The sequence below is a fragment of the Lonchura striata genome, chromosome 6, assembly GCF_050655825.1.
Source record: "Lonchura striata isolate lonStrDom1 chromosome 6, ASM5065582v1, whole genome shotgun sequence".
NCBI classification, from domain to species: Eukaryota; Metazoa; Chordata; class Aves; order Passeriformes; family Estrildidae; genus Lonchura; species Lonchura striata.
In genome coordinates, this window is record NC_140708.1 from 20,334,804 (window position 1) to 20,357,456 (window position 22,653).

General features: G+C 37.5%; 1 protein-coding gene across 13 annotated transcripts in view; it reads right to left on the bottom strand.

The window, feature by feature from the left end:
- VCL (vinculin) overlaps positions 1 to 22,653 on the bottom strand; it is a 64,815-nt gene that overhangs the window by 13,017 nt on the left and 29,145 nt on the right. For 2 of the 13 annotated variants that reach the window (XM_021549068.3, XM_085583500.1), the window contains exons 5-19: positions 21,113 to 21,235; positions 20,683 to 20,843; positions 14,817 to 14,907; positions 13,920 to 14,067; positions 12,902 to 13,055; positions 11,754 to 11,929; positions 10,583 to 10,773; positions 9,058 to 9,257; positions 8,458 to 8,586; positions 7,278 to 7,427; positions 6,598 to 6,706; positions 5,318 to 5,620; positions 4,618 to 4,742; positions 4,127 to 4,312; positions 1,017 to 1,226 (exon numbers count right to left, since the gene is read on the bottom strand). In XM_021549068.3, the coding sequence (XP_021404743.2) occupies positions 1,017 to 1,226; positions 4,127 to 4,312; positions 4,618 to 4,742; positions 5,318 to 5,620; positions 6,598 to 6,706; positions 7,278 to 7,427; positions 8,458 to 8,586; positions 9,058 to 9,257; positions 10,583 to 10,773; positions 11,754 to 11,929; positions 12,902 to 13,055; positions 13,920 to 14,067; positions 14,817 to 14,907; positions 20,683 to 20,843; positions 21,113 to 21,235 (2,456 nt within the window). Of the gene's footprint in view, positions 1 to 1,016; positions 1,227 to 4,126; positions 4,313 to 4,611; positions 4,743 to 5,317; positions 5,621 to 6,597; positions 6,707 to 7,277; positions 7,428 to 8,457; positions 8,587 to 9,057; positions 9,258 to 10,582; positions 10,774 to 11,753; positions 11,930 to 12,901; positions 13,056 to 13,919; positions 14,068 to 14,816; positions 14,911 to 20,682; positions 20,844 to 21,112; positions 21,236 to 22,653 lie in introns of all 13 variants that reach the window. The other 11 variants (XM_085583503.1, XM_085583498.1, XM_085583504.1 and 8 more) reach the window with 7 other exon arrangements.

The window sequence follows — 22,653 nt, forward strand, 5'->3', positions numbered from 1 at the left end:
CATTTTACAGATACAGTGACCCAAACAGCTGAACTGTTCATTACCGTGACCTATTAGCTAAGCAGTTTGCTACTATAACCAGTTAGGATATAAATGACATAACACAAAGCTTTTCCATGTTTTCACGTAGAAGGATCAGTGTCTAACAAGTTATCCAAGCACCAGAATCTGAAAAGGACAAGAACATTTTTAAAGCCCTTTTTATTAAAATGGTTTAGTATAACTATCTATGTAAGTATACACACACACATACATATGCACACTCCCCTAACTTTTGTTTGTTATGGGACACCAACCTTATTTTTTCCAGCATGCTATGAAAAGTGCCCAGTCTTGCAAACATTTGTGCTTAGACAGAAGACAGGCTACTTGTGAATGTCTGAACCTCGTTAGATTTCCACTGGTTTCATATAGACAGGATCTCAATTCAGCAGCTAACAGCATTCAGTGCAGCTTCTTCAGAAAAAAATTCTCTCAAGACCAGCATTTGCAATACAGCCCAGTGCAAGCCAGCAGTCAGGCAGTCTCTTCCATAAACACTGCCATACAAAGCCATTCCTTGTTGGAAGGGATGTTAATTGGCAGCATCAATTGAGGCCAAGCACAATAGACACCTTAAATGACTTCTTGAATTCTGTAACTCTGCTGCATCCGGAAGTCATTAGGAAACCATTAACCATGGCTTCCCAGGTAGCACATGAATGGAACAAGGAACTGAAGGGGAGGAAGACAATCCCTATTAAAATCTCAAAACTGCCATAACAAAGAAGACCAGGCAGATGGAAAGGGAGAGGAAGTCTTTGAATATTAATAAGTGACCCCAATCAAGCTTCAATCCGGCACTGACAAACAGATCTAGCAAACTTGTGAAGCCACTTTCAGTCCTTAAAATGAAGTGCAGACACACTTATTCATTCAGGATGGCGGGGCCCAGCAGGGATCAAGAGTGATGCAAATGTGTCAGCGTTCCAAGTGGCCAGATGCACGCGGATCAGTCCCCAGGGACTCAGGAGTACCTTACTGGACCACTTGGTTGCTTCCCGGTGTAGAGACTGAGCAGCAGCCAGAATGGGCTGGTTAACGGGCTGATTGGTTGGCATTAACAGCAGCTCAGGCTCGTAATCATCTTCAATGTCATAGGGGAGAGTGAATTCAACATCTGCATCATCCTCCTCATCTATATCTACACCAGCCTCAGCCGCTTCATTAATCACAGTCACATCAGGCTTTGCAGGTGGCAGCAAGGGTGGAGAAACGGGACAGTTAGTACAAGAAGCAGAATTTGGTAGAAGAGCACAAACTGAGCAGTTTTAGTGACCAAAACATCCTCTTGGCCTCTCAGGATCTGACAAGGCAGCTCTAGGACCAGGTCAAGGGGAGGAGGGGAAGGAATATAAGATTAGCAGAAGGAAACAAACAGTTCACCTGTGAACCAAAGTTACCAAAAATATTAAGAAGTTACAATTCAAATATGGAGCAATATTTTCCATCTGAGCATTCAGCTTCTGTAGACAGAGGCTGACCCACAGAACAACATTTTACTGGCAGGTCAACAATGAAATAAATGGCCTTTCTGTCTCAATGGAAGCTGTTCTGACTGCACAGGAGCAGGCACAGCAGCTGATGACTGTGATATTTGTGCAGATACAAAGCTTTTTATGGAAGCACATTCATATGTGTGATAAGAGCAGATAGCAGCAGAAAAGCCACTGACACTGCTTGCTGTAGACTAAAAAAAGATAGAAGACACTGTAGAAGCAAGTACTGAGGTACCACACAGAATATGTAAAAGAGCAACACAGGGTTCAAAAAAGACAACGTGATGTTGAATGCCATGAATACTGTGAATATTACAGTTCTTAAAGAAGATTGAAATGGAATTAATGAAAAAAGAGGATTATGAAGCATATGATACTGTTTTGCCACAGTATGTTGTATCCATTACCTTCAAAAAGAAAAAAAACAAGGGGTTCAAGCAAAGAAATTATATTAGAAAAGTTTTCAAGGAAGAGGTAAGAGGTATAACAATATAGGCATTAGTCATACAGCAATGTTTCAATACAAAAGTAGTCTACAAGTTTACTACTGTAATTATTCAATTAAAACCAGGTATGATAAATTAAGATACCAAGTACAATACTCTTACCGAAAACTGTGCATTTGCAAGTGTTTTGCTTAAGATAGGGTCTTTTCTAGAAATAAAGCCCCATCTTTGTCAACAACAACATACAGGAATTTTGGAACTGCTAACACTTGTAAGGCCAAACCAACTCATCTTCAAAGGCAGCTTTTACTTAAGTCTTAATCTAATTAAAAGTACCCAAATATCCCTAATTTTCTGATTTATTCAGATGAGGGGGAAGCCAGGGAAATTAAAGCAATAGACATTGTTTAACTGGTGTTCCATGAGAAAAATGGAGTACATGAGTGAAGAGCAGCTTTTGTAAAGGAGAAAAATAGATTTTCATTCTTCAAAGAATGAACAATCATTTTATCAACATTTTTTAAAGACTAAGTACTTGTTCACCCACTCCTCCCACTTTACTACAGGTAAAGTACCAGTAGACTGTGATCAGCAAAAAGGCAAAAGACACTTGGCACATAGCCTGTACAGACTTCATATAAGCAAGACCTTATAGTTCTGTTTTCCAGATCTAGCCCATATTCCTCAGCACTGTCCCTCAATCCCTCTTCCATTCCATCAGGTGAGTCCAGAGACTACAGAAGTGTTTTTAAAATTTCTTCTCCAAAAACACACTGTGAGAATAACTGAGCTCCTATTGCCAAAATGATATTGCTAAAAAAGAATTAGAAAGACAATTGTCAGGCTGATTTACTGGTCTGTTAGTCTCAAATTAAAGAAACAGCAATAAATAGTCTTTTATAATCTAAAGTCACTAAGCTTGGAGGTCTTTCATAATCAAGGAGTTTTAAGGTCTGCTACTTGGCTTTGCACTATTTTAGAATGCACATAGTGTATACATGCGTTAATAAAATGCATATTAAATGGTAAAAGCATTTTGTTACCTACTCAGTATTGTTAAATTACCAGTTCTGGGATTCCAACATTAAAACACTTCTAGAAAACTGAAATAAAAGCTTTTAGCTTCAAAATTACCTTCTGAGGTCACTAATAAATTCTAGAACTGTCCCTTTAGTAATATAAAAATGTGTTTGGTATATCCAGAAGTATGGGGAAAATAGAGCTTTGTATTTTGGAAAAGAGATATTCAAAGAGATTTGCAGAAACTTCTTTTGTATTTTATATGTGCTTCCAAAACAGATGTTCCTTCAGCTCAAAGCACTGAAGCTGACTCTGTAAGCTATTCAAGTTTATCTCCTACTCACAACCTAATTTAGTGAAGAGAGAGATTATAAAAGCCAAATTCTGACTCTTAAATTTACACTTGCAGAAGCCTAAATCTCTGAAGTTCTTACTCAGCACTCAGCTTCTGCCAGAGAAAAAGTGTAGCTCTTGGGGGAAGTAGGGAGAAAAGAAAAGCAAAACAAAGCAGTATTAGCATTTATGAGACTGGCAAATTCACAGTTCTTCATAGCACTGAAATGGGAAGGAAATTCAGGATTTCTGCCTTAATAGCCAATGTGACTCACTCCAAAAAAAGAATGAGACCAGGCCACCAGTTTGGTCATTTTTCCCATAATAAACACATCAGATTAGCTGCAAAGAACCTTGCAGCTTCTTCCAGAATTAAGACAAACCAGGTCATGATTTCTTGCAGCTAGCATCTGCAACATCCATATGGACTTCTCCATACAGACTTTTCAAAGTCACTTAAATACAGCACAAGCATAGGTATTAGTGACTCTCTAGGCAATACCAGCACCAAGGATCACAAACAGCTTAGCATACAGAGCATATTTGTGTTCCCAGGGGTATGTCAATAAAGCAGTTTAGCAATTCTAAGTATTGTTGACCCTCTGATCTTGAATGGGTTTCTAATTCCTCCATCAGTGTTTTTACTATTTAGTCTGTGAGACACTATCATAAGATGAGACACACTGATCCTGAAAATAAAATTAAAAGAGCACAATAAAAAAATAAATAAAATAAAAATAAAAAAATAAAAATTAAAATTAGCACAAAATGCTTATAAAAAATTCTTACCTTGCTAGACCATTTCCGAGCTTCATCATGCAACTGTCTAGCAGCCATCATCATGGGCTGATTGATTGCTTCTCCTGCCTTTTGCTCTGGGAATTCTTCATCCTTTTCTTCAGGTGGTGGTGGCCTAGGCGGGGGAACCTCCCCCTCTGGCAGGGGTGGTTTTGGAGGAGCGAGCTCATCAGTCAGCTAAGGAAGGCAAACACCTTATTGAGTGCAGTGAAATAGAGCAAAGATTGAGCAAACGATGCTGTCATGGCAAGACATGACTGTATGACCTCAGGTCTTTTTCCAGTTTTTCAAGTGCTTCCTGTTAAAGAAAATACCATGCTTTCATCTTCCCTTTTGAATGCTGGATTGATATTTTTTAGACTTGAGGCTACTTGTGTGCATGGCTGGCCTGACAATACCTTTTATTTCTAACGTAAGTAATTTCAGTGTAATCCACACATCAATGGCTACTGTGTATTTTATTACAAGCTACCTACACTTACATGAAGGTGCTCAAGGTCAGGAGGAGGAGGAGGAAAATCTGGTTCCTGAGGCTGGAAGGCTTCTCTGACTTTGGCCACAGCTCCCAGAATTTTGTATCCAGAATCCAAGAAACTCTTCTGCAAACCTAACAAAAATTCCAATACTGGTTTAATAACAATTTAATAGAACTTGGTAATACTTAGAACACTACCCCCAAAAATTATATCTGTAATGTACTGTGCCAAGTACACTTACATGTGTATTTAAAAAAATACCAAATTGTTTATAGCAGACTTGCATGCTTGAAATGTTAGTGTCATATGCAACATGCACATCATAAAGCCTTGGTTGAATAATAATCACTATCAATAGCCAAAGTAATTCCCCGAACAACTTATAGAATCAAAAAAACTACATAATATTTTGTTTATATAAAGTAGTATTACTTAAAACTAGTAACAAATGCTTCTAATTAAGAACATGAAATCACGTATCATACTAGAATGCTGAATCCTTTTCCCTTGAATATGCCAAAGGATTTTGATTGCATTTTAGAACAGCAGGATGCAGCAGTTAATGGTGTGAGCTTAATTTCCTCATTCTGAGCTGTAAGTGTACACCATGTTTACAAAAAAGGAGATACACAGCTGTATAAAAAAAATGTCACATCATCTCCAGTCAATAAAAGGCACATTTTAAATTAGCTGACTGAATCCTTACCAGGATCAGAAATGTTGCCTGCCACAGCTTTAGCATCCATTACCATAGGTGATATAGTTTTGCTCAGCTCATCAGAGGCTGCTTTAACAGCCTCCCGAAATTTAGGGTCTTCAGAATTTTCCACCTCCCGTTTAGCGACCAGCAGGATGCGGTTTGCTCGTCTGGCAATGCTGGTGGCACCAGCTACCAGCATCTGAGGTTGCATGTTGGCCATTGCAACTTTACATTTATCCAGGTCCTTCTTAATGGCCTCTTCTGATGCATCCAACAGAGATTTAGTATCAATGGCTTCATCCACCAACCCTAGAATAAAAGTTAAATACATTAATATTCTAGTTTCGTCTGTGGAACGAGATACTTGATATTCTAGAGAGTTCAAAAGCAGGAAAGTATTTTAAAACTGGGGTCAGGAGAAGAATAGAAGAGGGCATGGAAATCAGACCAAAGTACTACTGCAGTTTAACTTGTGATTCTGTTGCACCTCTGTGAGGGTTACCATGGTGAACCTTGTTAATGACACCCCAAGCTCTTATTCCTCTACCATGAAATGTTGTTTCAGTCAAGAACTGGCATACACAGTATATGCAGCAGAGATTCTTTCTTCACACCAAATTTATTTAAGCATATTCAGTACTTTTTGTACTCTCCCATTCATTCCAAAGGAAATATCCCTCTGGCTGGGCTTTTTACATAGGGATGATTCATAGTGACAAGGAAGTGAGATTTAAAATACCCAGGATTTGATTACTGGGATGAAGGAGGAGATAGTCCAGTCAGCTGCTCAGCATGTCAGTGCAAAGGATCTGCACTTGGGAAGGACTGAAACATTTCAGTGCCTCAGCAGGATCAGTAGCTTTGTCTTCTTCTCTTGATTCATCAAGCTGTTACAATATTTTGAACATGTTTTCTTTTCTTCAGTTACTTATCTGTCCTATTTCAATATGCCAAGATTATACAAAATAAAACCTCAAGTTGTCACAGTGATATACTGCTAGAATAGCAACTGCAATAAAAAATGATGGTATTCCGATTTTCCCAAAAAATAACTAAAGCAGGATTTCCTCCTCTACAGCTCAGCATTAACAAATAAGAAGCCAGCTATTTTGTATATTCTGTAACATATACATCTTCCTGGAGTCAGAGAGAACATTCCCCCTTCTTAATTTATTTTTAAACTGTCATTATTCTTTGCACATTTCATCAATCCAAACAACATGGAGAACAATCTATACAAGCTAGTTAGCCACAGGTAGGATCTTCAACAAAAATTCCTACTCTACCTGTCATTTTTTCTACATTATCAATCCATTGGTTTTTCATGGTCTCAAAATGTTCATAAGCAGCTTGATTTCCAGGATTTCTCAAGAGGATACGAGCTGCTGATACTACCTGCCAACAGAAGACATTTTTAATTATGAGTACACATCAACATTACACACATTCTTGAAAATGCATTTTTTTCAGGACTGGATGTGTAGCTCCACATTTGAAAACCTAGTTCATTAATTCTAGTGCAGTATCTAGCTCCTTGAAGATCTACCATACTTCTGAAATTAGCTGGTGCATGTACTTTTTTCTGGAACTTCATTTACATACTAACTTATCTTATAAACAACTCCTGAAAGCACTAAAATACAATACTTAATACACTACCAACATTTAGATAGAAGTTTATTTTGGAAAAAAAAAAAAAAAGGACCATTTTTACATGTTTTACTAAGCCTCAAAATCATTTTGTTTCAAGTGTAACTCACAGACATTTCTGTCCAAGAGCTGAAAAATGAAATATGTTATTTGATCATTTTTATCTACTTTTAGTATAGTGTATGGAAATATTTGCCATTCTGCTTTTAGGAGTGTCACCACTAATGTTCCTTGTTGGAATTAACTTTCTTTGAGAACAGAAGCACAAGGAAAATTCCCCAGAAGTCATCCCCAGCCCTTCAAACCCAGCAAGCACCTGTGGGGTGAGTTCCCTTGCTGATTTCACTGTTGCCTGAATGCCCTCCACAGTAGTTTTATTGGCAGTTCCAACTGCAGCTGCTTTTTCTGCTGTAGCTCCCAGTCTAGCAGCATGGTTTTCAAAGTTTGCTGCTCTTTCATCAAACACCTAGTTGTCAGAAGAGAAAAAAAATATTAAAAAAAAGCCCTAACCTCCCTAAAAAAACAACGAATTTCTTCAAAGTGTCAGAGACACCTTCATAACATCCTCACTTATCTCATCCTGAGAGGATGCAAAAGGACACAAAAGCTTTGAAGGCTTTTTTTTTTTTTTTACTCTTTACGTTACCAGACTTCCTCTTTACTAACTCAATGGGACAACTAAGAAGATGGCTATACACCTTACAGCTTCAACGTATGAAATTCAGTAATTGCTGATGACTACTGCTGCAAGAAATACTCTATTAAAACTATTTTAGCTCAGAGATTCATCTTCAAACCCATGATATAAAAGTAACTAAATTTGAAAGTTAAATAAGGGGGTTTACACTAAAAATTCACACTGGAAAAAAATTCCCTCCTTTTACATCCTTAGCTATTCAAGAAACAGAATTCTTGGACAAAAATCTATCCTGCCATAAAGCTGAATTCTCTAAGGTCTTGGGAATTATTTTGATCATGTAGCCAAAAGCCAAAATAGCCAAACAGAACTGCCAGACACTGCATTTTAGGTACTTCATGTGCTGCCAGTGGTTTTCAAGTACAGGAAACAATATCCAGCAAGAGAACAGGTTTAATCTGTTGATTAATTCTGGCATGAATTTGACTATTGTAATCAGCTTATGTAATGCTGAAATATAAAAATCCACCAACTAGTGTGTTAGGAAATTTTACACAAGAATTTTGTAGCCTGCTAATGGCAATGTGATACCAACAACACAGGGAAACATTTTTGCCATTTCCTAAAATCGGGGACTACACTGTTTCCAGGGTTATGCAAATCAGTCTCCAGGAGTCTGGAGAGGTTTGCATAGTAATCTTTATGTTGTCAGAATTAATAAGCATGTACCACAAGCTTGAGAAAAAACAGCAACTCATTTTTCAGATCACTGAATAATTTTTCAAAATACCAATTCAGGTAAAATTAAACAATAACTGAAGCTTTATATGGAAAGAAAAGACCACCTGGGTATACTTGCCTCATCTCTGTTGGGAGCATCTGAGGGAGCAGTGGCTGCTACTGCTAACAATTTAATAGGAGTTGTGGTGTCACTAAAAACATCAGAAACTTCCTGGGTCATTGCTTCTTGCATTCGTGCTTTAAGATCCTTTAAAAAAGTGAAAAATTATTAGAATATGATAGAGGGATATAAAGTTGTAAGGGTTCAAATCCTATAAAACCTTCTCTTGGAAAAAATTGCCTGTTCCAATGGCAGACATTAAGATAAAATTACCTTAAAAGTATGACCAATTCATCACCTTTTACATAATTTGAAATATACAAAGCTTATATACCACTCCTTGAAGCAGCATTAGAAGCTATGAACAGCATGATTTGAGACCTTGCCCTTCAAATTTGCAATGTTAGCATACTATTTTCTTTTAAGAGAGACTTAAATTTTCCTTCTAAACTGTTCATTTGAAATTAACCCCCATGGCATGATAACAAGGCCTTTCCAGAAAGTTTGCTTTAAACACCTGAGCTAAACCAATGGGTCTGTAGCTGCAGTTTTGTTTTTCTGGAGGCCTCACACACACAAGGCTGGCTCAGAGGAGCGGAGGCACAGAGCAGTCCTTACCTTCAGCGAGTCCTGGAGCTGAGCAGCAATGGCCCTGGCCTGGGGGGACTCGCCCTCGCCTCGCGCAGCCAGCTCAGCCAGCTGGCCCGAGAGCTGCTCCACGCGGTCACACTTGGCCAGCAGGTCCTGCCGGTACGGGCCCATCATGACGTTGGCCAAGCGCCGGCCTTCGGCAACCAGCCCGCGGATGGCGGCCTGGCCTGCAGGGGACAGGCACCGGGCAGAAACACTCGGCATGAAAACACAGCATCCCCCAGCACCGCACACCTACGCGCACACACCGCAGCTCTTGGGCTTTTAAGAACACTTCCCTAGGTGGTAGATCTTCTGCAGTTTATCACTGAATAATTACAGTTCAAAACCACAGAGGAATTCAACTGTCTCCAGTTTCTTTTTGCTTAATTCAGCAACTCTGGCTAGAGATACATCCATTTTAATTAGAGTGGTTTGACAAACATTAACCATGGCAGCTGTCATGTAGAAATACATAACTAATCTGTTGACTCCAATAAAAAGCGCTTACAAACTTCAAATACTGCAATTCATCCCCACATTAGAAGATGAGCAGCAAGAGGGGGAGAAAAGACAAGTAGAAACATAACTTAAAAATCCAAATGCCCTCTCTCTCAGAATTCCAGAAGCCATAAATAACAAGTGTCAAGTAGTCTGGATTGGAAGGGACAGTGGGGGTAGGGAACACCTTACAAAGCCTCTACAGTGTGTCAAGAGGTTTTCTATTTAAAAAAATTATTTTTAGCATGGCGAATTTCCTTCATTCACTTACAGATGCTTCCTGCTCATTCACAGGAATGTAATTCTCTGTTCTTTCAATAATACAATAGCAGCATTCTTTTAAAAGAACTCATCATGTATTAAGTCCAAAGACCTACTGAAGAACAATTTTAAGCTAATGTACAAGTAATCCAAGTTTGTAATCAAGCTTTAAATTACTTAGGAAATTGTCACAGCATCAGACTATCCAAGAATCACTCAGCACTGCTGCCATCTTTTATATCCTTAATTTACTTTTTTTGAGTATCCTGTGAAGTGCCAGCAGCTCCTGAACCAGAGTTATATGGTCAATCAAGAGCATAATGGGATTATCAGATCCCCTTTTAATTATTGGCATTCTCCTTAGATAACCCAGAAACCATACAAGAAGTGATATTTTAGGTCAGCTTTATGAGTGTTTTTCTCTTCTCAGAAGAACTTAATTATGCAGTTTGCTAGAGTAGGTATAAATTCAAATTCGAGATACAATATTTGCATAATAAGGAAAGCAAGGAGCAATCTTAAGTTTGTCTTTTCTACAGCACAGGTTTTTCCATTCTTTAGTAAAGAACACAGAGAATCATGGGCCAGCTTAGTTCTGTAATTGCATTCAGGACTTAGCTATAAGTCTAAATCTCCACACCAGTGAAGATTCAATGCATCCTCAGCACCTCAGGAGCAGCAGTTTCCACCACAAAACCTAGCAACAGGGTTGATTCTAAACTTGGGGGGGAAATCACAGAGGAACACTTACCTACTCCCCGATCAGCAACTGTAGGATTGTCTATCCACCTCTGAGCTTGTTCAATCTTGCCCTCCAAATGGACAGCTGCTTTAACAGGCCTCGTATTTGCTACAGCCCTGTTTGTTTTGGACTGTAAATTCTGAAGTGATGTAGCTATTTGCTTAGCCAAAGCACGGGCCTCAGGAGAGTCACCTTTCCCACTAAGGATTAACAAAAAAAAAAAAAAGTGTAGTCATAGAAAGATAATTTATAGATTATCCCAAGTTGAGGAGAAAGACACACAATAACAGGTATGTGATATTTTTAAATAAGGTTGAATTTGATACTTGGGTTGAGACTCTGAGGAGCAATTCTCTGCTGTGGTGCCTGGACATTATATATGTTCAGCACAACACTGAGGTGGGGCAAGGCACAGACTGTCATTGCCCATACTGGTGTAAGAATTGATTTCCCATTTCCATGGCTGTCTTAGGAGCAACTGTATGCAATCATTCCATACAGATAACAAGCAGAAGAGTAAGCAGCCACAGACCAAAGGCTATAAATAAACTTGACAAAAGGTAGCACATTAAGACCTACAGCAGCTAAAGCTCAATAAAAACTTGATTAAAGCATCTAACTAATGAAGCAAGAAAAATATTTATTGCTATATTGCAACCAGCCTTAGGTGAAGATCACAGTTTGTACAATACTTATTTCTTTCTCCTCTTCCATTCTCAAGCAGCCTCTTTGCAAAACTGATACAGAAATGTAATTTCTGAAAGTCTTATCTTTTGTATAGTTTGCAGTTACAGCTTAGAACACTTACGGCAACGGAAGTGGTAGATATTCCACCTTGGTATTTAGTAAACTGCTTAGCAAAAACCCATGATGACATCCATCTGCATAAACAAACTTGTGTTTCCACTGGCCTGTTGTTTCGACAGTACAAGCTCACTTTTGGCTTCAGTTTCTTTCTCAAAAATTCCATAGGCAGTAGAAAGAAAATACTTCTATGTAATCCATGTCTGGCTACCTTTTTTTTTTTAAGGAAGCTAGTGCAAGCTAAGCTCTGAGATAGCAATCACTAGGCTGAACAACTAAAAGGGTTTATTTTAATCATCAATATTCTGATGTTGCTCAGCATTGGGAACTGCACAAGAAATTCATTCAAATAAACGGTGATAAAACAAATACTTACTGTCGCCGCAGATCTGACAGCTTGGCTGTCAGAGCAGATATTTCCCCCAAGGAACGAAGGATATCATCTCTTTCTTTAGGCTCCTCACAGAGTTCTGCAACTTTCCTTGCTTCAGCCATAATTCCCCTAATATGCTCCTCTCCTTCACTGCCCCCATTAGGATCTGCAAGCCAATTCTTAATAGAAAGAAGTTGTGTACAAGTGAAGACAAAAAGTAACGTTTATTCTATACAAAATTTTATAGAGGAAGAAAATACCAATACAGCTTTCAAAACTTTATTTAACAGAAAATACTTCTCAAAAGCTATTTCTGGTTTTTAGGTACCATGAAATTATTCTATTGCCTTGTAGTTTTTCTGTTTTGAAAAAAAAAAAAAGTCAAACTAGATAAAATCTATCTGAAGATTTTACACTCTCTTTCTCCCTTCAACATTTGCCAACAATATTTTAGAAGCAAAATTGAATCACTGCCTTTAGAAACTGATGACGTGACTTTCAGAAAAAAATGGAAGCAGATGCTCTTAAGCCCAGGGTGCTACTTTCACAGAGCTCTTCCTAAAATATCCCATTACCATTTCATTTGATACATGTAATATTAATGAATCTTTTTATATTGATAATAGACACATATACACATTTAGATGAGATGTATATCCTCCATTATTTGATGACCACTGGGTAAGAGACTGACCATTGAGGGATATTAAGAGTAGCAAAAATAAAGGATCAGTTGAAAGAAAATATAGTTTCATTAAGATAAAGACCTAAATTCTGAACTCCACTCCCAAAACAGGGCCCAAAGAAAAGGCCCTGGTTTTATCCACAAATAAGTGTGTTTAATCTAAAACTCTATTCTTTTCTTTAATAAGATTAGTTTATATGCAAATTTAAAGTGATCCACCATTTTAATTTAATAACCTTGAAATTTTTAGTAATGCCAAGTAAGTTACCAAAAAAGATCATCAACTGAAGCAAATTTCACCATATGATGTAAGTCACTGAACTTAAGATTTTTCTTTGTTAAAGCAAGTATCCCCTCTATGATCTTCCTTTCAAGTAACTGTGTTTTGTTTGGAAACAGCTACAGTAGCTCAGTGTAACAGCTCTAACAGTAGCAATGTTCTGCAGTATTTAATCACTAGTGGTACCTGAGCAGCATCAATCTTCTTAGCAATTGCCTGCTTAGAGTTGGTCATGGCCTCCAGCTTGCGGGCTGCATTCTCCACTTTGGCAGTGAGCAAGTCCAGACCCTGGGACACCTGCTGGGCTTTCTGCATAGCCATGGGTGTAGCACCCTGTCCTCTGCCCGAGACACAAAGAGCATCACAGATTCAGCTCAGGACTGAAAAAAGCTATTTTCTAGTGAAGAGGCAACAAAATCTGCTTACAAGTATTCCCAGAAATTATTGAAAGAGATACAGTATTTAATCAGATTTTGTTTCCTCCTTAAGGAAACAAAAAATAACAGAAGAAGAGTTAAAAACTAAGAGTATATTTTCCATATTCCAGAATATGGCATTTAGCATTATTAGAAGAATAAACACTCTTTAAGAGTCAAAAGTAAAGCTATTTAAGGATACAGTTCCAGAAAAGTACCCAGGACAAGGCCACTTTTCTCCTCATCTACAGACTGTTGCAGAGAGTCAGAACCTGCAGGAGCTAAAGCCACATCCAAGTGATAAAAGCAAGTCAATTAAAAAAAAAAAAAAAAAAAGAAAATGTCTTAGCTGCTTCAATCATGTGACACACAAAGTTCAACAGAATTTGTCAATGAAGGATAAACAACAACCTCCCCATGTGATCTAACATCCCAAAAAACACCTAAAAAGTAGAATATCCATGTATCTTAAACTAATTGGGGTATATCCTCTTTGGAGAACAGACTTAACAGGAGAGTTCAAAAGTTCCTTTCTGCCTAATTTGGAGGAAGGTTATGCATTAGACAGCAAGGAAACTCAGAATTACTGACTTTAGCCATTCTGAGCATATTATTATGTAATTAACATTTCTCTTATTAATACATATTATTCTTATCAGAAAAGAAGAGATTGAAGTAAAAAAGGTAAAACACAGTTCTGGCCTACTTTTCTACAGGTGAGGAAGTGACAACTGCAGAGAAAACATTTCAATAGCACAGGAAGTGTCCATCCCAAGTAAGAGCTTTACCTAGCCCGGAGGTCAGCCAGCTGATCTGTCATTTGCCCCAGGGTTTTGCAGGTGCCCAGGATCTCTCTGCGCTCCTTGCCTGCACACAGCTCTCCTGCTTTGCCAGCTTCATCCAGGATCTGCCTTATGGCCTGCTCACCAGCATCCCCTGAGGCACAGGGTCAGTCAGGACAACAAACAAGACATTCTGTGACATGTATGAGAAAACTACTGATATCATCATGTCACATGAACTGCATTAGGTTCAGTTGTGAAAGTATATTTATCAAAAATGGGGATATCCACAAAAACAACAATTCACATCCAACTGCTACAATTGTATTCGCTTGGCTTTGATTTCAGAGGAAGTCCATATGACAAAGTCTTTCAACATCCAAATGGAACAGGCCTCTATCGAGTTTGACTTCAAAGATACATACAAAGGTAAATAAACCCCTTAAACAAGTAACAGTGATTGCAATTAAGCATATTTATGGCAGATTTTCATATTAAAAATTTTATGTCAAGACTGAAAGGCAAATACTTAGATTCTGTTAGGGAAATCTCAAGTTATACAAATTTGAAAATACAAGAGAAGGGATTTAAAATATTAGCCATGGCTGCAATTAAGTACTGTCCAGTTCCTAAGTTTTTGGGTTTACTGCTGGAATGCAAATAAGAACATGTATGTTCCATAGAATACATCTATTTTAGACCATTTAGAAGCAGCAAAGCCTTCTAGGTCGTTAGACAGAACTTGTTCAATTCCCAGTAGGGAAGGAATAAATGCAGGCACCTTCAGAATGATCCATTACAAGGGTTATTAATGCTTATAGGCCATTTTGTCTTAAACAACAGAAATAATGAGACCTTCAAAAATAAAAATACTTTATACTATTGTTTGTGTTTAAGTATTACCTGGGGGTGCATTTGGATCTCTCAGCCAACCTTTTGCCTGATTCATCTTAGAATCTATTAAGGCTAAAGCTCTCTTCATGGCTTCAGTGTCCTTCACAAAAGAGAAACCAGCAAAATTATTCTCAAAGCAAAAACATCAAAGCACAAGTAACCAACACAACCAAAGACGACAAAGGCTCTATAAAAACCCATTCATATAAGCAGCTCAAAACCCATTTTCAAACTGGCAGGTCATAATTGCTTCTTTCCAGTTAGAACAGACATTTTCATTTCACTCAAAATGCAAAAATTATGCATGCAATTTTAGTGTTTTTTTCTATTTCTGTATTTACTAGTGCTTTAATTTCTAAAGTTGGAGCTCTAATAAGCACACATCTTGGAGTTAGTTCCATTTTACATCAGGGCACATAGAAGAGTTGTGATGTAATTCGAGTATCAATATCTGGAAATTGCCCAGTGAATTTTACTACTTACTTCAGTGTAAGAGGCTGCACATCTGCATTTCTCACCTGCTCTGCTGTTTAAAGTCAAACAGTTACTGTTTACAGAAAAGTAAGACTACGAGCTATTTTCTCAAAGTCTCAGATATGGAGTTGAATGTCTTTGGAGCTAAATATATGTGTTTACATGTGATTGTTTAAAACTCTCAACTCCTCTGCCAGTATTATCAAAGAAGCTGTTTCTTTCATCATTATACCACTACTATCCAACACCTCTGGCTGCAGGGGAAACAACCTCCCAGTTCTGATTTCTCTGCACAGCCTCTACATTGTTCATGTGCCATCTCTCCACTAGAGGCCACAAGTTTTCCACCTTACATAAATGGAAGGACAGTGAAAACAGTAACATGTGCCTAAGTAAGAAGTTGTGGAAAAGCCAAAATAGCTTTTTGCCACACATATCATAGAAGTGATTTGAAATGCATCAAAGATCCCATGATTGGTATAGAGATGACAAAAAGAAGCCTGGTTCTCATGTAGCATCTGAATCAGACTACCCATGTTCAATGCATTTGAAGAGAAGCCTAGTACCATCAGTGATTAGTATAGGACCTTACTATAGCATGTGCTATCCTGACAACACTACAGCCAGATTTTTACCCAGTTGTTCATTCTGCATGCTTACTCTCAAACCTACAACACTAATATTCTGACATTTTTATTCAGGCATGTTGGTATGTCAGCTATTCATAAGGTACTATAATATAATTCAGCAAGCAACTGAATATTTTTAAAGGCTCTTGAATCACAGCCTGAGAGAGCACCAAAAGCAGAATTATTTTCACCTGGATGACTGGGTCTAAAATCTAGAAAATGGTTCTCCAAACTTGGCAAGACCTGTTTGAAAAAGTTTCCAAAAGGTAGGATATGCAGCTAGGAGTGGGAGATGGGCACATTCTTTTAAAAGTCATCCTCTCTATAGCTTAAGAATTGTGCATTGAATGTATAAGAGACAAGCAAATATTCATTGAATATTCAAATGTGTATATAAATCTTATTGCCTATGAAAGTAGGTGTTACTATTTTCTGTTGTTTATATTGGGCTGAAGCCACTTTAGCTTGAAATGAATGGTCTATTTCAGGCCTTTCTACCCAGTAATAATTTGAAACAACAAAGTGAATTTACTAAAAGGCAACAGATGTTTCTTATTGTGTCAATGAGATGGTAGGAGTGGGAGGAGAAAAGCAGTGTTGGGAAAGCTGTCATTGCCCCTCCCTTTTTACTCTCAGGCTTTTGTGTTGTCCCAGCTGCCTGCCGAGTGTTGCAGTTTCAGCAGAATTACATAGAAGCCTCTGAATCTGAAGTCTAATTAATATCTGAGGACAAAAATCATAGGTGTTCCAGATTTTGCACTTCTGGTTTTGTAGTTGCCAGCACTGCCCCAGCAGCAACAGGATCCATCTGCCCTGTCATATGGAGTTACATAACTGGATTATACTCTGCAGGGTGAGTCCTGCTACCCTGTGTTCCTCTGCAGTCATGTTGGCAAAATATTGTCCCCTTTTCCTATTTAAAAAAATCTGGTGAAATCCTAGCTTAAGCACTTGAAGTGCTTCAAGACAACTGCTCTTAAAGCACCAATTCCCCACCTACACAGCCCCAGGAATCCCTCTCAGCTATAGCCCAGTAGAGAAGTTTACATTGCAGTGAGCTGAATAATGCAATAGAAAACTAGAATGCACCCTTAACCAGGTTTGTTGGTACAGCACTTTTGTGTCTGCCAGAGCTGTGTCTGGTGTCACATACCTGGCAAGCAACAAAGGTAAAGCCATACTGAAAGGTCTGGACTTAAACAATTCAGGCTATTAAGAAACAAGGAAGATAAAAGCAGAAACACACAGCAACTTGCTCAAGGTCTCACTGCTTGAAAGTGTCTTGATAGTCCTTATTTCTGTAGGTGTTTAAATACTTTATTGGTCTCCTAAACAGCTAAGTATGTTTAAAATTTAACTCTTTGGGATTTGCCAACAGAATATCGTTTGCAAGCATGAAAATTTTTTTAAATCCCACTGCTCTTCTGCAAAAAGAATTTATAGAGTTTTATCAGCAAAAATTTATTCTTTCCCTTCTGTCCCTGCCAACAGTTCCCCTGTTGCCAAAAGGAAGTTTATTAACAAAATCAGCACTATTACATTTTCAGAAGAGGTAAACAATTTCAGTTAATCAAGTTTAACAACTAGGGCAACACTGTCTGAAGGGAAAAGAGCAAGCTGGATTTGTTCCAAACCAATTCCTAAAGCAAATATTATTGAAGACACTTCTATGCATCATTTCTGCCACTACCAAGAATTTTGAGCTTATTCAGGGAGCAGGTAGTATTGGCTCTGCTATGCAGAAGAGAAAAATAATCCTACACAATTCCTTGCTGGATGTAAAACACAACCTCTGACTCAATAAAGTAGTCTAGTCTAAGGATATCTGCATTTCATGACCAAACAAGGCAATGTTGTAGGAAATAGGCAAGCCAGTGTTCTGGCAAGATAGATAGCTTAGTCGCCATTCAGGGTTCAATCCTGCAAGATATTAAATATTCCTCAACTTCTTACAACTGTTAATTCCCTCCAATTCCATGGAAATCAAAGATGTCTGAATTGAGTATTACTTCAAATTCATTTTAAAATAAACACTTAAAATACACACAAGAGAAAATTAAATACCTTTGTAAAACAAAAAATTCAAGGAAAATATTTCAAAGCTATGAATGAAAAAATATAATTCTTTTCCCCAAGCTTTTGTCCAAGAATAGTATTTCAATTCTAAAGCACCATACTATTTTTAAAATCCAGCGTAAGCAGAGATTATTGTAATCTAGTAATAGTAATGTGCAGAGTCCAGAGAGACCTACAAAATAGTTTACCTACAGCTACCACTCCTACCAAACCTACAACTTTGGCTCTATACTTTGTTCATTCTCCACTCTCTCTAGACAGATTGTGATAATTCAAGGGACAAAAAACTCAAGATGGACTAATAAACATAAAATGAAGTTCAACATCAGCAATAGCATGTACTACACAGATACAAATTCAAGGCTGAGCATCCCCAAACACCTTACTTTATTCCAGAAAAGCATGGGGAAAATCTTTTCTTCCACCATCAGGCACAAAATGCATGCAATAGTGACCTCAACTACAACTAAATAGCTCCTTCACCTCCCTCCTAGCTAAATAACAAGTCAATTGTTAGACATGTGTGCAAATACAGGATTATGTCTGTGGTAGGTGGCTATTGGCAAACTAGCTTCTGCTTCGTCATCCCAATGCTTTTTTCAATTCAAATGCCTTGTCATCACTGTTTGATTAATGCCCAGCACTACAGTTCCACATCATCAGGATATCTTAACTTGAAAACAAAATACAATTTGAAAGTTCTCAGTTCAGAGCAGAATTATACTTCAATTATACTAATCCCCACAACATATTTATGCATTAAGCATAACGACTATATATTTTCCATTAGGAAGTACTGCTAATATACCAACTGTTTTCTTAATTAAATCTAGTCTTAATCTTCCTCACAGCAGTATGAATAAGAATTTCCTAAGCCTAAATTGTCAACTCTTTGCAATAGACATTTTTCTTTACCACAAAAAATTACAATTTTGTGTAAAACAAAACAGTATTCATATTTCATAAAATACAAGAAAGTTTAAACCAAAAATGAAACTGAATTGAAAAAGTATCCATACAAGACTGTAGCTTTACACTGAGACCTAAAGAACATGAACCTTCTAAAATGAAGGAAAGCTTATGTGTAAAACACTATGGAATAGACAAAATTCCTGACTTAATAAAGCTTTCTGGCCGTGGAGAAAGCTGGTTCCTGCATGACTGGACCCTTTGTCACTACAGAGACTCATAAATTAACATAAAAGCATTCAGCAAGAATGTGCTGTAAAATCTTGCCCTAAATCTAATCAGATTCAGAAAGAGTCTTAATGCAGATCAGCTTGCAATTACCATTCTCAGTGACAGCCAATGCTACACACAGCTAGGCAGAGCTATTATCATCTTTTTAAAACTGTGTGTATATCCATAAGTATAAATGCCAGTGGCACAGCTGGCACACAGAGAAGTTGCACAGCACACGGTCTGCACACAGCACAAAATCCCACAGACATGCTTTTTTTGGATTTAGTACAAGGTAGAGGTGGAGGGTGTGCAAGAAAGCTTACCTTCTAAAGGTGAGAAAAGGGTAAGAAACAGGACAACAAAAAGAGATGCATACAGAAGTCATAATAAGGAAGTGATAGTGACAAAATAAATCAAGAGGCAAACTAAGGGTCAAGTGCCAAACAACATAGGCCAAAGTGATTTTATATCTTGGTTACATCAGTGTTAGATTTCCTGCTAGACTTCATTTACTAACCAGTCTAGCTTCAGGTCTTAGTAAGTTTTCCATTACATTTATCCCTATTTGTTGCTCATAGCATTAACCCTTAAAAAATATCTTCAGCAATTTGCTTCTAAATACTCAGAAAGAACTTGGCAGGAATTTCAGTTATACAGCTGCATTTACTTGTAGGCCCACAACACTTATGATTCTGTCAGACCTGCTTTACAGTCTTCTAGACATTTCAGCATCACTTCAGAGCAGCAATTAGCTCCAGGTAAGTGGTTGCAGTTACACAGCTGAACACTGAGGTATAGGAACCAATCCTGTCCATAAGCCAGCTTCACAGGCAAACTTACCCAGAAAGCCTCATCAATGTAACACATTTGAGATAAGACAAAAACCTGAAACTTACTCTCATGTCCAGAATAAAAATGGGGCAGGGAGAAATGGGGCAAGTGTTTAAGGAGGAATTCCCCAAAATCGACTAAAATGTCTCAATTCCAAGCCTTTTGTACAAGGAATACAACAGCAGCCTAACTTTTCTGGCAGGATCTAGAAGGAAAATCTTGATTTCATGAATGCCTAGCTATGAGGCCAGTTGAACGAACAATAACTTTTATACCTAACTTTCCTATGTCAAAAATTATTATGTAGGATAGTTATACATAACTTGTATCCTTCTCTGAGTGGAATACAGTACACTCCAAGACTTCCTAATGATGCTGAAACTAAAGCATGAATAAATCTGTCTTCTCTTTGACCACTGAGTTACTGTAAACCATTGAACTACCTTCAAATGCCACACTAGTTTAACTTTGCTTATTGACAGAAAGCTCATTTTGAAAGATACATGAATATATTTATCTCTGAAGATATTTGACCTTGAAGAGATTATATGATACAATTACATAGTGTTACAAAACTGATGCACTAATACATATTTCAGTGGTCTCAAAAGTCCAAGTTTAAAAGGGCAAAACACAGTAGACAAAAAGTAGACTTCTACATCCAAATGTTGATATGAAAATACCTTGCTCGCCCAGGCATCTTCATCCCAAGAAGTGAGTTGCAATACACGAATTATTTCATTTATCTCAGCACTCATTTTCTCTACTGTGAAATTGCGGTTTTTCAAGGCCTCTTCTATTCCCTGGCTTTTAGAATTTTTTGTGGTTACAAAAATCTTCATAGCTGTGAAAATACCAGAGATTATAGCTGTGAAAATACCAGAAAAAGGTATATGCAAGACCAATCAGTGGTCAAGTTGACCTTCTACTGTATTTATATGGAACATTTTCTTTTGGTTGGACCATTTTATCACAAAGAGATTGTAATTTTAATACAAGAAACACAGTTACCTGCAATTGATTACAGATGTCGAGATTAATTAACATGAAGCATGGGAACTCCAGTTCAAAACAGTAATTCAGAATGGTATTAAAGAACAAAGCAAAAAATACCTGAAATAAGTACTGGCAATAGCTCCTTCACTGTATTCATGGAGTTTACCAGCATAACCCTATGTTCCTGGTGAGTTAATTCTTGTTGTCTCTCATCAATCATTTTGGCCATCTTTGTCATTCCTAAAGATTGAAGTAATTGAACATTGAAACACTTGAGATTTCTAAACAAGAATAAGGCATAATAATAGATAAAAACTTGAAGTTTAAAACTTTTGTATTAGCAGCTGTTTTTTTAAACACATTCCAGATATTTCAGAGAAATCACCTATTCAAAACCTAGCCACTATGTAAAGTAGAAAGACTACCCAAAAGTCTTGATTTAAAATTCTATCAATAAAACAGGAAAATACTTGAAATTACTGCTTTAGGACATGAAATCACTTAAACACTGGAAGCTGATTTAAGGGGCAAGGGAAGGGTGTTATCTTTCTGTTAAGATTTGATCCTTGCCTAAGTGAAGGACAGAAAAAAGAAACATCAGGATTTTGTTTGTTTACTTGGAGGTTCTACCAGAGGTCAAGAACTGTATTTATTTACACTTCATATTTGCTAGAAAATAATTACATTTATTCTACAGCAGTAGCTAAGACTTGTGAGGTTACCACACAGTGCACATGGAAACTTCAGACACAGCTTCATAAAAACTTAAAATTATTTAAATTGGTGCTGTTGTGCTCCTACTCTTTCTCCTCCAGGGTATAAAACTGGAAGGAAGCTGTATATTCTTTGGCTGAATTACCTTTCTGCTGGTTAGCATCTTAGGCATCTTAATACTGTTTTCATGACATCATTGAAAAGTAGTAGGATCCTCATACTGACAGACAGCCCAGAGAGGCAAGCTGTGCAGAACCATATTTCCTTTTAAATGACAAAAGCCTTAATATGTTAATGTTAATTAATGTTCCACTCTCTATTTCCAGCATAAAACCCATAAGCACTTCTTTGACTTTAGGCATACCTGCTGATACTCCCCTTATTTATATAGTACTCACATGAATGGTTAAGTTCAAATGCCCATTCATACTACTACAAGGAACAAGGACTTTACATTTTGTGGGCATGGGCTGGAGATGTTGAGCAGCAGTCAGCTCAGACAAAGACAGAGCTTCTACAGCATTCCAGATGCACAAGGCTCACTATTTATTCAGAATACCATGAGTTTGGAGAAGATTATTTGCAATAAAGTTAACAAGCCTACATCTCACTCTAAGAAATTAAGACACTTACCCAAGACCTCTGTCATTCATATGTAACACCAAATTATGCATGTGAGGTTCAGTGAAAAGACCCAAATGCTTGTAGCCGAGTCCAACAGAGCAAACTTAATTTAGGGAAAACTTCCATTTTAAAGATATGTAGGACAATAACCAAAGAGAAACTAGAAGTGTATACACCAAGTCAAAGAAAAAGTTTCAGGGAAAGAGAAGATTGCCCTTTTGTTTTAATTTTTTTCCTATTCAAAACAAGGCAAAAACTATTTAATTTAAGGCAATTTCTGATGGGAAATAGAAGTTTAGAGAACACTATACCACCATATG